The sequence below is a fragment of the Petaurus breviceps genome, unplaced genomic scaffold, assembly GCF_028583685.1.
Source record: "Petaurus breviceps papuanus isolate PSGF00001 unplaced genomic scaffold, PetGlider_PUasm1.0 178, whole genome shotgun sequence".
Lineage (NCBI taxonomy): Eukaryota > Metazoa > Chordata > Mammalia > Diprotodontia > Petauridae > Petaurus > Petaurus breviceps.
The window spans coordinates 7,367,791-7,382,160 of record NW_027185777.1 but is presented as its reverse complement, the minus strand read 5'-3'; the positions used below and the strand labels follow the sequence as shown (position 1 = coordinate 7,382,160).

The 14,370-nt window shown below is 35.2% G+C and overlaps 1 protein-coding gene across 1 annotated transcript in view; it reads left to right on the top strand.

Annotated features, from left to right (window-relative positions):
- Positions 1-14,370, top strand: part of MINDY3 (MINDY lysine 48 deubiquitinase 3) — a 112,173-nt gene that overhangs the window by 29,561 nt on the left and 68,242 nt on the right. Inside the window, exon 9 of the mRNA XM_069086250.1 lies at positions 11,187-11,257. Within this exon, the coding sequence (XP_068942351.1) occupies positions 11,187-11,257 (71 nt within the window). The remainder of the gene's footprint in view (positions 1-11,186; positions 11,258-14,370) is intronic.

Below are 14,370 nucleotides of genomic sequence, written 5' to 3'. Positions count from 1 at the left end.
TAAGAATTACATAATTTACATTTAAAGCAATACTAGTACCTTCCCCCTCCTGGATCTTTGTTACATCACTTCTTTGACAGCTTTCACAGAGGCTTATAACTCTGTAACAATGCATTATATGATATTTAGAATGACTATTTAAAAAAAAACAAATGTACAATCAGTCCTGAAGATGCACTGTAGAATTTGGGGATGTTTGCCTCCAACATCCTTAGACTGCTCATCACCTTCACCGTTCCAGTTTTTAAATGCTGAGTCAAGCGCCAAAAAAAAAAGCAAAAACAAATAAAGCCATGCCAATCTCATTTCTTTTTTTGAGCAATTATCATGTCATCATGTCACACCCTTTGACAAAAAAAAATAAAAAAAACACAAACAGTCCATTTAGAAGCATTTGTGGTTGACAGTGGAGGACCCAGATTCATCATACTCCTGCTTGCTGATCCACATCTGCTGGAAGGTAGAAAGAGATGCCAGGATTGAGCCTGCAATCCAGACAGAGTCTTTATGCTCACGTGGGGCAATGATCTTGATTTTCACTGTGTTGGGAGCTAGGGCTTCTTCTGCATCCTGTCAGCAATGCCTGGGTACATGGTGGTACCACCTGACAATACAGTGTTATCATTACAAATCCTTACAGATGTCAACATCACACTTCATGATTGAGTTTAAGGTAGTTTCATGGATTCCACAGGATGCCATACATAGGAAAGATGGTTGGAAGAGAGCTTCTAGGCATCAGAACCTCTAATGGTGATAACCTGACCATCAGGGAGCTCATAGCTCTTTTCCAGAGAGGAGCTGGATGCAGCAGTGACCATCTCCTGCTCAAAGTCTAGGGCGACATAACAGCTTCTCCTTGATGTCACGCACAATTTCCCTCTCAGCTGTGGTGGTGAAACCGTACCCTCTCTTGGTCAAGATCTTCATGAGGTAGTCTGTCAGATCACGGCCAGCCAGATCCAGATAGAGGATGGCATGGGGAGGGGCATAACCTTCATAGATGGGCACAGTGTGGGTCACACCATCACCGGAGTCCATCACAATACCAGTAGTACAACCAGAGGCATACAGAGACAGCACAGCCTGGATGGCAACAAACATGGCAGGGGTATTGAAGGTCTCAAACATAATCTGAATCATCTTTTCTCTGTTGGCTTTGAGGTTCAGGGGGGCTTCTGTGAGGAGCGCAGGGTGCTCTTCAGGGGCCACACAGAATTCATTGTAGAAAGTATGATGCTAGATCTTCTCCATGTCATCCCAGTTGGTGACAATACCATGTTCAATTGGGTACTTTAGAGTCAGAATACCTCTCTTGCTCTGGGCCTCATCCCCCACATAGTTGTCTTTCTGGCCCATACCCACCATCACATGTTGATGTCTGGGGCGCCTAGCGATGGAAGGGAAGACAGCCCCAAGGGCATTCTCTTCTGCAAAGCCAGCTCTGCACATTCCAGAGCCATTGTCAACAGCAAGAGCAGCAACATCATCATCCATGGTGAGCTTTGAAGTGGCAAGTTTAAGCCCATAAGAGAGAGAGGAGGTGCTGCTGCCCCTGGAGGTAGGGGGAGGCAAGTGCCAGCTGAGAGGCAGAGCTCACAGCTCAGATTACATTTGTAAAGCCGTTAGCACAGTACCTGGCACATAACAGGCACTTAAATGCTTGCTTACTTCTTTCCTTCCTTTACCTGGCCCAGGTGATTTTGGGGGGAACAGTACTGACCCAAGCTAGAAGCTAGGCTCTTTCCCTCTAGTTTACTGGAGTGCCACCCAGACACACACGTCCTGTTCCCTCTGATCTTCATTTCTCTCGTTGACCCACAACCTAGCACTGCCACACTGCCAGCTCCCTGCTAGGACAAGCTTCTGTCTTTCGGTTTTCTACAGCACTGGGAATGAAAGGATGATTAAAAGTTGTTCTGTTGCAAGTCCACTTGTGCAGCCCTTCAAAACCCTGGTAGGCAGTGGGGGAGAACATGCTCAGCAAGTGCATTAGGAATTGGGGATTCACTTTCTCTATTGGATTGTTTCATTGTTAGGGTTCTTGGTGTCCTAGACTGTAGATGCAGCAGAAATTGTTTTATGTGTCTTACATGATTCCTGTTTTAGAAAGAATTTAGAGGTTTTGAGGAATGCCTAGACCTCTATCTTATTGGTCATATTTTATTTAAAATTATGAAGCAATAACTAGTGCAGTTTTTAATCTTAACACTAGGTGGTGGTAATTGATTTAGAGAAATAAATTATATTGTAGAAATTTCTGTTTCTCTCTTCCTCCTTCCTTTTTTCTCCCTCTTCTCTCCTCTTTTTTTTTTTTTAACATTTTAAACTTAAAAGAAGTTTTGGTTTGAGGCATGCTAAGGACTCAGAAAACTGAACTGCATGTTTATTTGACCCATTTCATTGCTTAGAGAAAAATTTCTGGTTCAAAGAAATAAATGAAAATAATTTTTACTTCTCTTCATATAAAGAGACTTGCAGATAGGAATGAATATTAGTTTTTATGTCAAATAAACATCGTTTTGTAAGGCAAGTAAAGGAAAAAAACCAACTTTTTTTTTTAAGCAGTTGGGGTTAAGTAACTTGCCCAAGGTTACACAGCCAGTTTTTTTGTGTGGGTGTTAAGTATCTGAGATTGGAACCGATCCCTGATCCTCCCGACTCTGTGGCCAGCGCTCTTACTCACTGTGCCACCTGGCCTCCAAAAACTAACTTTCTTAAAGTAGCATTTATCAAGGTGTGAATCTTGTTGCATTAGGATGCTCTTACTTTTTCTCTTTACATTCTTTCCATTCCTTTTGTTAAAAAAAAAAAATTCCATCTTTCTCTCTCATTCCAACCAATTTCCCCTCCATCAAGTGAGAATAAAAGGAAAACAAAATCCCTGTTAAAAACATCTATGATCAAGCAAAACAAATTTCAGATTTGGTCATGTCCAAAAACATGTATGTCTCATTTTGCCCTCTGAATACTTCACTTCTCAGGAGGATGGTTATCATGTGTCATCTTTTATCCTGGAATCATGTGCTCCTTTTGCTAATTAGAGTTCCTCTTTCTTTCAGAGTAGTTTGTCTTTGCCATATTGTTGTCATTGTATAAATTGTCCTTATTCTATTCACTTCACACTCTGCATCATTTCATGAAAATCTTCCAAAATTCTCCAAAACTAACTTTTTTTATCATTTCTTACAGAACAATAGTGTTCTATCACATTTATATACCATAACTTATTCATCTGTTCCCTGCTTTAAGAGTACCCCTTCAGATCCCTAGCCTTTGCTGCCCCAAAAAAAGAACTATAAATATTTTTCTACATTCTCAGTTAGTTTCAGTTAGTACTAATTCCTCTAATTCCTCCTTTTCTTTTCACCTTCTGTTTCCTTGTATAGTACAATGTATTTCTGTGCCCACATGTGTATATATATATATATATATATATATATATATATATATATATATGATTCTTCCTTCCTTTGACCAGTTTAGGTGAGAGTGAGGGTTAAGTGCCAGCTGCTTCTCCAGTCCTTTCCTGATTGTTTGTATAAATGTGTACTTACATACCATTATTATGTGAGATAGTTTTCCTTGACTTTTCTTTTCCTTTCCCTGTGGTCCCTCCCTAATATATTTCTCTTCTTCTCTCTTTCCATTCTTAAGATCAGCAAGACTTTACAGAATTAGTTCTAAGCCTTGTCTAACTCTCTTGTGTCCCCTGATGATGATAGAGTTCAAAGGGGACACATGTACAGCTTTCCATATTTGAATGGAAGCAGTTCATTCTTGTTTAATCTCTTAAGATTTTTCATTTGTTTTTATCTTTTTTATGTTTCTTTTTACTCTTGAGTTTGAACTTCAGAGTTTCTATGCAGCTCTTGTCTTTCCTCCAGATATGTCTGGAACTCCTCTATTTCATTAAAGATCCTTTTTTTTCCTTGTAGGTTTATATTCAGTTTTGCTGAATAAATTATTATTTGCTCTAAGTCTATATCATTTGCTTTCAGTAATATGATATTCTAAGCTCTTTACTCTTTTATAGCAGTGGCTGCTGAATTATGTGTGATAATGACTCTGTCTCTTCAGTACTTAAATTTTTTCCTTCTAAGATTTCTTGAAATAGGTCTAGGCTCTTTTTTGTCTGTCATGTTGTTCATGTAGTCTAGTGATTCCTGATTTGTTTTTCTTCTCAATGTCTGTTTGAGGTAAACTGTTTTTGCTATGAGGTGATACCTTACATTTTTCTTCTGTTTTTTCAGCCTTTTCATTTTATTTTAATATTTTTTGTTGTCTCTTGGTGTCATTAGTTTCAGTTTGAGCCATTCTAACTCAGATAGTTTGTTGCTGAGAAAAGGTTTTGTACTTCTTTTGCCAAACTGTTAATTCCCTTTCCAATTCTTTCTTCCATAGCTCTTATAAATCTTGTTCTATTTCCCCCCTTCTAATGCTCTCAATTCACTTATAAAAGCATTTTTAGCTCCTTTGATAAATTCTTGCTTTATCTCTTCTGAGAAATCAAGTTGAATTTATGCCCAGCTTGTGTTTTTCTTTGAGGCTTTGCATATAGGTGTTTGGTAGTCATTTTCTTCTCTTTGTGTATCTTGAACATCCCCATCACCATAATAACTGTTTATCATTTATTTTTGTTTGCTCATTCTTCCAGCCTTTGACTTCCAGCCTCCTGACTTTGGACCTCTCTGGGTTAGGCTCTGCACATGTGTAGAAGAATGACATGGGCTGGTCCTATTGCTGTTTTCTTAGAGTTTTATGTATTGTATTGTTCTAGGATGTAAGACAGCTTAGAACTGGGATCTGAAAATGTTCATTGCTCCCAAAAAGTTCTGATCCAGGACAAAGTCTGTTTTGTTCCTTCTCAGGTCTGAGCTCAGCAAGTTCACAATTTGGTATTACAGCTAAGTAAGAGTAGACACTGCTGGACCCAGGTGCTGTCAACCATTTGGGAAGCTGTAGCGCCAATGCAATATTCACAGCATTAACAGAAACTGAATATGCCAGCGTAATTCTGAATCACAAAATATAACAGACTCTCCATGTATAAGACAGAAGCAAAACATTTATTCAGACACTAGAAAGCCAAATCCCAACAGAAGAAAACAGAATCCCAACACCAAAAAGTCAAATCTATCATAGCATCAAAGAAGTTAATACACCTGATCACTTCAGAGAGCAACACTATACCTTTATCCCTCCCACAAACAAACACTTACAAGCCTAGCTGTCCCTTTGCATGCATCCTCTCTCTCCCACTGTGCTAGCTGCTCTGTCTCCCAACTTCCTCTGGGCTCTGCTCTACCCATTCAGCAAACTCCTCCTACAACTGGCTCCATGTGATTACATTCTGCCTATTAAGGGGCAAGGAAGATCTTCAAATTCCCGTCATTATTACAGAAGCTCTGCTGACCCTGAGCAATATATTTACTAGCTCTGCTTTTGTCTGGGATTCTTGTCCTGGTTATTCCTTTGCAGACTTCAGATACAGCTAGAAGTTGGAACTGAGACCCTGCTCTGTTTCTGGGGAGAGTCACACCACTGTTTTTTACTTCTGAACTTACTCCTCTATTGATAACAGCCTAGGGCCTAGAAACACTACTCCAGGACACAAGCACCTTCCACAGTCACCCTGAATTTGTGACTTGGAACTGGGTAGTAGGCACCAGAACTGCCAGCATCTTTTCCTACAGAGCCATGGTATGGGCCTACATGTTGGATTGACAATGTATGGCTAGATTGCATTTGGAAAATTACATAGCATTTTCAGTGACTTGACTCCTAGCTCCTTGAAACAGAAACCCATCTTTTAACAAAAATATTCTTTTAGTTATATAATTGTGATTCATAGAATACCATAATTACTAAGAAATTGTGCATTTCCTCAAGGGCAGTATGAGTGTGTGTTTGGTAAAAATAGACCATAACATATTACTCATGATTGTATAAGAGATGTCATAAGAGATAATCAATAGATACATGACTGGGAAAGGAGTTTGACCAGCCATATATCAAGAATAAAGGAGAGTAGGTAAACCTATAGTATGATGCACTGGACTATGTAATGTTAAAACTAAGAAGAACGCTTCCATGATGAGTAGATAGGAGTTTATGAGTAGATGGGTTTATAGGAAGATATAAACAAGACTTTTACATGATTAAAAGCCTTAGGTGGGTTATATTCTGTACCTTTGGAGGGAGTATGCCTATTATGTGATAGGTGCTTCAGATTTTTTAAATATGATACTACTACAAGAGTATACAAAGCACCTTCCCTACCATTTGAATGACTTAGAATGTGAAAGATCTCAATATGCAACATTTTTTAAAGTTGTATGCAATAGTTGTAATGAAAACTGTGACTTAAAGAAATCCTGCATATACTGAAATTACAAGATGATATTGACCATCATTAGTTAAGTTTCAAAATATGAGCCAGAAGACTTTAAAAATAGGATTATAATTACTTTTAAGAAAATGGGATGGGAAGAAATAGGCCTTGAAAGCCTTTAATAATAGCACTTACTGTAGGTATGATCTTGTCTAGAATACACATTTATATTTGCCCAGAACAATTAAGATGAAATTTAATAAAGATAAATTAAAGCTTTATGCAAGTTAGAAAATTAATTTTGTAAGTACAAGGTGGGGGGGGGTTATGACTATATAGCACTTCATTTGAAAAAGTTTGGGGGTTTTAATATTCATCAACAATATGATGTTAGTAGTTGCAAAACAAAAAATCCCTGATGAAATCTTAGACTGCATTAAGAGAGACATGGTGTGCAGGACTTATAAGACAATAATCCTGCACTCTTGCCTTAATGAGACCATTTTCTGAGTATTGTTTTCAGATTTGGGTGATGCTTTTTAAGAAAAAAACATTGATATAGCGTCTAGTAGAGGGCAGCTGGGATTATGAATCTTCAAATCAATGCTATAATCTTTAGAAAGAATTTTTAGAGTGGAGAAGATAAACTCTAAAAGGGACTTGTTCTGTACCTCAGAGGACACAACTAAGAGCAAGGGGTAAAAGGTGCAAGGAGGCAAATTTAGGTGTGGTAGAAGATGAAACTTCCTAAAAATTAGAGCCAGTCAATTTTAATGACCTGCCTCTGGAATGGGCTCTTCCTCACAGGAAATCTTCATTCATTCAAATCCTGGATGACCATTTGTCATAGGCATTATTGACAGATATGGCTTGGATTAAGTGAGTATTTCTGTGAATTTTTTTAAAAACACACACACAGCCCACAGATAAACCCCCCAAGAACTTTAACTCTCCATTTCAATCACAATTGTTAGAATTTCCTAAACTTTATAATGGACTGTGAAGTAGAGTATACCAGCCTCAGTAACTGGAAAAATTGACCTTGATGTATTTCTACACTACACTGAGTGAATGTGTTCAACCCTCCTTTATCTATTTTAGTTGAGTACAGTTTATTGATGTCCATTCCACCCATCCCTTCTTCTGTGTTTGTATATTCTTCACAAACATCCTAATTATGAGAAATAGCAAGTTCTCCCCCCTTCTTTATTTCTACATTGGTGTATTCCTCCTTTTACATTTCCTTCTCTTTCTTCTTCTAACACCTGTTTTCTATTAAAGATTCATTTTTTTCCACTGCACGATTATGCTCATCTTTTCAGGGTAAGAATATTCTTGATTGTAAATCTATATATTTTGCCTTTTGGAATATTGTATTCCAAGATACCTAATTTTTAGTGGAAGCTGAAAAGTTTTATTGGATTCTAAATATAGTTCCTTGGTACTTGAACTGCTTCTTTCTGTATATTGCTGTATTTTTTTTTCTTTGATTGTAGACTCTGATTTTAGCTGTTTCATTCCTGAGGATTTTCCTTATGGGATTTCTTTCCAAAATGACTAGTGGATTCTTTATATCTCTGACCTCTGATTCTAATAGAGCTGATATCTTGAAATATAGTGTGTAGGTTTTGATTTTGGTTTTTGAATCATGTTTTTCAGGGAGGCCCGTGATTTTTTTGTTATCTTGACCTTTTTTCCAGTCTGTTTTTGTTATAATTTATCATATTTTTTTCCAGGCTTTTAATTTTGTTCTAAAATGTCATCTTTTCTCATAGAATCGTTGGTTTCTGTTTGGTTTTTCTTGTTTTCAAGGATTCCCTTTCTTGTGTAAGATTGACACTTTCTCTTCTAAGCTGCTTATTCTCTTTCCAATTCTTTCCTTACAAGCTTTCCTTTCATTTTGAGTTCTTGCTTCATTTCTTGCATATGTGTTATATATTTATTTAGCATTGTGGGAAAATCATTTTTTCCTCTCAAATCTCTGCTTGCAGTTGTTATTTGAAGTAATTTTTAACACTACATAGTGTTTTCTTTTATTTACTTATCTCTCCAACTTTAGTTTCTTGGGGTTTATTCTAGAGCCAGGCTTAGCTCCCTGCTCAGCTTTTTAGATGGTGTTGTCAGCCCTGCTCGGTCTTGCTCTGAGCCCCCAACATTCTTGCAGTTACTTCCAACTCCCAGGGTTTAGCCCCGCCAGGATCTTTGAAGTTGAGAATATTGAATCCTTAGAGCTCTCCTTAAGCCCCTGAACCCAATGGCCTGTGCCCAGCACTCCCACTACTACTATTGCTGATAGTTTTGTAGACTACATGTGTCCCTTGTCATCTCCGGTTTTAACTCAGAGGTTACCCTTTGCCAGTGCTGACTTTGCTGGTGGTGGGAGCATTAGCTGACTTTTTGTGGCATTCTGCAGTGGAAGAAGTTACTTTTGCTTTTTATTGAATTTCTTGATTGTTATTCCATCTGGTAGAATTTCAGGATTTTGTTGGTGTAACATACATGGGGAGAAGGTAGCCTGTGTTTTTAGTATTCCATTGCTAACTTTTTGTCTTATAAATTGAACTCTTTAAGTTATGGGGATATGGCATCACTCTCTAAAAACTTAAATATTTCCTTTAAAGGAAATGAGAACTTTTCTACCTAGAATCCATTTCAGGTACAATCTTTTTAAACCTGAAAGTCATTATGAACTAACAAAGTTATTTTTACTATACATATCCTGCTATGTAGATTTAAACTAAATTGGTCTTGTGAATTCAAAATAGGAAGTTTCCTATATATCACTTTTTAAAATTCTGAATTTTAGCACTAATAGTAATACTACCTAGCTGGGTAACCTTGAAGTTTCTGGGACTTTAGTGATTGTATCATTTATGTCATTGTCAGATAAGATTATGTGCTTCTTCTGCAGTTCTTTGAGAACTTGGAAGTCTAGTATTGTCCCTGAAATAGAAAGACCTTTTATTAAACACATTTTTTCTAAAAGGGTATCAGTTTCCCACATGATCATATTTAATATCTCAATAATATGTATTAAATATTCATAATTGTTTGTAAAAAAGAGACATAGAGTCTTGACCTTGAAATATAACCTGTGGGATTCATGGAATTTTTATCTACAATGTGATGATTTATTCTAACCCCCTCATTTTACAGATAAGAAAACTGAACCCCACAGAAGTTATAATTTGGACAAAGTCATGCAGCTAGTCAATAATACATACTAGACTAATTTGCAAATCTTCTGAGCCCTCATTCAATACTTTTTCCATTATACCACTCAAATGTCCCTTATGGCTTCCTTCACCACCATATTTTATGAGATTAGGAAGGTTGTATGCCAAATTTTGTTTTAAATCACATCATTCTTGGGCAATAAATGGTTTATAAAAATGGCCTGATTCTGTATAGGTGAGTTAAAGTAGTTTGAATATGATTTGAATCTGTTTATTTTATGATCAGGACAATTACAATGAAAAATTTTGACCCTTAACTTGCAGAAAATTTTGATTTGACAAACTTTGCTAGAATAGGTTGCAGATTTCCATTTGCTCTATTTAAAAATTTAGGAAACAATGAAATGATTTTTTACTACTTGGCTTTTGATAAGAATGCAAAAAATTTTAGCTACTTTGCATCATAATTTAAAATGGATTAGGGGTAGGGAAGATACTGACGCTGAAAATTAAGATGTTAAAAAATCAGTCTTCAGGCGGTTTCAAAGCTTTTCAGTTTTGATATTAATTCAGAATTTGTAAAGTTTAGATAGGGGAAAGATTGATATTTACTTTTGAACTCTTTATAAATTATTACTAGAATATCTGCTTTTTTCAGCACCCCCAAAAAAATTGTTCATCATATACACGATGCAAAATCTCAGTTAATGGTGTAAACAGGATTTCTGGAGCACTATTTTTGAGAGGATAAATTTTTCAAGTAAAATTCATAATTCAAGCTTTTCACTAATTCAAAATTGCATTCTCCTTTGGTTTTAAATTAGGGCAGTTTTATTATATCTGCTAAGTATAGTGGCATTTACTATATTACAATGAATGCCCTCAATTTTTTTGGTAATGTGCAAGGGCGCAGTGGAAAATCTTGATAACTTTTATTGGTATTGATAAAAAGAAATAAGGATCAAAATACATTAGTATTTTTCATGAATAGTAATTAGAGTTTTTATCAATTCTCAGTAGTTTATGAAATTTCAAAAGCATTTTAATAAAAGGCTACTTACTACTGGGAAGATTTTGTAAAGATGTTTGTTTAGTGTATGTACCTAAATTGAAAAATTTATATAGTGTGAGCCCATATAGTAGAGCAGTGGATTTGGAGCCAGAGAATATAAGGTCAACTATCATTTTGGCTACTTAACACTATATGATCTTGGCAAGTGACTTAGCCTCTCTGGGTATCAGAGCCTTCATCTAAAATGAGGGGGTTATACTAGATGACCTCTAAAATCCTTTCCAACTCTAAATTTATGGTCTGCTGTTAATTTCCAATAATGAATTTGCTGTCATCTGAATGAATATAGTATATGAACCTATGATAGCATTAAAAAATTAAATAAATATATATGCATATAAATACATACATACATATATATACATACACATAATATTTGTGTCTTTAAATCTCCCACTATATTGACTTCTTTCCTTTCTTTTTACACATGCCACATTTGAGCCAATGACATATGATAACAAATAGGTATTTTGTGTGACCTAATAGTAGTATTATTAAGAAATAGGAATTATAACCTTATTAGATAATAAAGAGCCAAACTGAGAAAATGTTTTGCAGATCTTTATAGTAATAAAATAACCTTTTTTTTTTTTCTTTTAAACAGAACTTCTTGGCATACATAAACAAGCAACTATAGGCTTTTTGACATTAATGGAATCTTTAAGATATTGTAAGGTAAGTTAATTTTTTTAATACTACATATTTATTAATAACTTTAATGTGATTTTTCAAATGTTCAGCTACCTTAGAGTGTATTCTGTTGCTAGTGAATATGTTGAGAGTATATTGTAGGTTCAAGGGCTGGCCGTTAGTCACCAATTTCCTGAAAATAACAAATAAGTCAGTACCTGTATGTTGATTTATCTCATGAAGACAAAAACATTTTGTGCTGCCATAAATTGCTAGCCTTCAAAATGAGTATAGTTCAAGTCCAAAGCTTTCATATTTCTCCCCAAAGCAAAATCCATGACTAGTAGTAGTATTACTATTTTATAAGGAAAAGAAAAAGAATTTGCTAAAATCTGAAATTCTAACTTTTATCTTTGCCAACTGCAAAAAATCAGTCAGCACTCTTACTTTGTTACCCCTGTTATCCTTTCCTTGGCAGTAAAATATATCTGCAAACTTAATTTTCAAATATTGAAAATATCTATTTTTATGGAGCCATGGTCTCTAAAGGTTTACATTTATGTAAGTGTCATTTCTTTGTTTGGGGAAGGGACAGTTTTAGGAAAAATCTTTCATCTATTTTAGGTCCTTGATGATGGTAGGATTTTATAATCAGAATAAATAACAATGATTTTGGCTACTTGTTGTTCCCTTTGTATCTTATATTCTGTTAGTTCCTGTTCCCTTTACTCATCAGTAATAAAAAAGGCAGAATTTTCTTAAAGGTCAATAAATCTTATAACTGTGACTTTCTCCATATAAATTACAGTTCATACTTTGATCTGCAGTTTTGAATTTGCCCACTTAGCTCACATGTACTAACTTCTAGCTGTTGGCATAATACAAAACAGGTACCGTTCCCACTCAGTACATATAGGAATGAATTGAGAAGCATTTGTTAAATGCTTACTGTTTGCAAAGTGCTATGCTAACAATACAAAAAGATCAAAACAGTCCCTAACACTTAAGGTTTTCACATTCTGATGGAGAGAAACAACACAGTGGAGTTGTGATTCTGACAGAAGTGCCAAAGGGTGCTTAGGATACAGCAGTGTAACATGCTTTTTTTTTATACAGGCATACATATGTAAAATCGTATATGTTTATATGTGTAGCTCTGCTGTATCTGCCTTAAAGATACTGACAAGTGCAATATTACTGGGCATCATCAGGAAATAGGATGTACTTAGAATTATTTTATTTTTTAGACTACCAGCCAAGTACCACACCTTTTTCTTGTGAGTTCTTTGATAAAGTTGTTATAAAATATTGTAATATATATATTTGTAGCTATTTAGAAAATTGCATGGAGAATATTTTATATATTAAAATTTTATCATGTTAAAATTTGTTAGTAGCTTTGTCTTATGCCAATTGTTTTTTATATTCTGCTCTCCCAAGAACCTTAAAGATAATATATCCCATAGAAGATGTTCACTAAAATATCCAAATAAGATGAGTGTCACTACCCATATCTCAGTCTACCTTTATGCATTAGACAAGCCAGGTTTTAACAGGGAATGTACTATAATCAGAAGGACATCTGAAGACTTAGTATGAGTCAATCAATATGTGATTATTAATTCCCAACCCTATGCCATATACTCTGCTAGACCCTAAGAACACAAACAACAATGAATAATAGTTCCTGCTCTCAGGGAACTTGTGTGCGCTAATGAGATGTCAGGCACCATTAAGAGAGGCATCATCTTAGGGATAAGGGAACTTATTGCCCCTTATTCTTACCTTATCAGACCACATTTAGAGTATTTTATATACCATTTTTTGAAGGGACATTGATAAGTTGAACAACATCCAGAGTACATTCTCCAGGAAAATTGAAGGCTTTGGCATTATACCATGTGAAAATCATTTGAACGTTTCTAGGGATGCTTAACCTATTTGTGATTCATTTTCTCCTAAGGACATTATCATAAGAAGTTGTTGGATTCTAAGGTGAGGCCACAAAAGTCTCTTCACTCCACTTGAGCCTCTAAATTTTGCTTTATTATAAAATTAACCAGTCAGTTAATAACACTGTGTCAGTAGTTTACTGAATGAATTTAGGTGCAATTATGATAAGATAATTTTGGTGCATAGGCTACTTATCAGTCTTAAGTTGGTAGGTTCTCATGTGGAAGGTGCCCGTTGAGTACATGTATAAGGGTTGAGCTTTTTTCAGCAGCATACATTATTTTTGTTTTTCGTTGTTAACACATCTACTGTCTTGCATTTTTCTTTATTATGTGAATGTCTGTTAGTTTTGCCAGTTAGATCATAAGTTCTTTGGCAGCTAGGATCATGTCTTATCCTTCTGCAGTCTATTCAGAAAATCAAGCATAGAGAAGAATCCACCTCAATACTTCTTGGATTTTTGCAGATTTTATAACCACAATGAAAAAACTGTTAATAAGTTGTGAAACTTAATCCCTAATGACTTAAGTGAAATGTGTTTAAATCTCCGAATTATTTTTCAAAATCATAAATATGGATTTGAAGGACAAGAAAAAAATGTGTTGTTTTCTCCAGCTTGTTTTGACTATATGCTTTTATATGAAATCTAGTGATATGTAAGGCTCTTTGTCGTGATGATGCTAGTTGTGATGTTGTAAACATGGATTTTTCATTTTATCAGAATTTTTATATTTTTAAAATATATATTCTTTTTCAGCCATTGATTAATATGACTACTTTCTCTATGAATACTAATGAAGAATAATTTTCCTTTTTTTGACTGCATTTTTTATCCTGTTTAAATATGACACTTAATATGTGAGTCACCACTGTGTTGTCTCATCTGTAAATTACTGAAGATACACCATTCAAAGTTGATATATCTGTTCTGCACCAGCTGCTTAGGGGGATAGGGTCAAGAACATTGGAGGATTTGAGCTTAGTTAAATTTGGACATTTCCCTATCCTTTTTTCTAATGATTTGGCAGCAAAGAGAAATAGATTCTGGAAACCATGTTAACAATGAATGTCATTTTGAACTATTATTATTCATTAGTAAAAAGCAAAAGCTATTATATAGGTTTATTATACTCCCCTAAACCATAGATAGATAGATAGATAGATAGATAGATAGATAGATAGATAGATAGATAGATAGATAGATA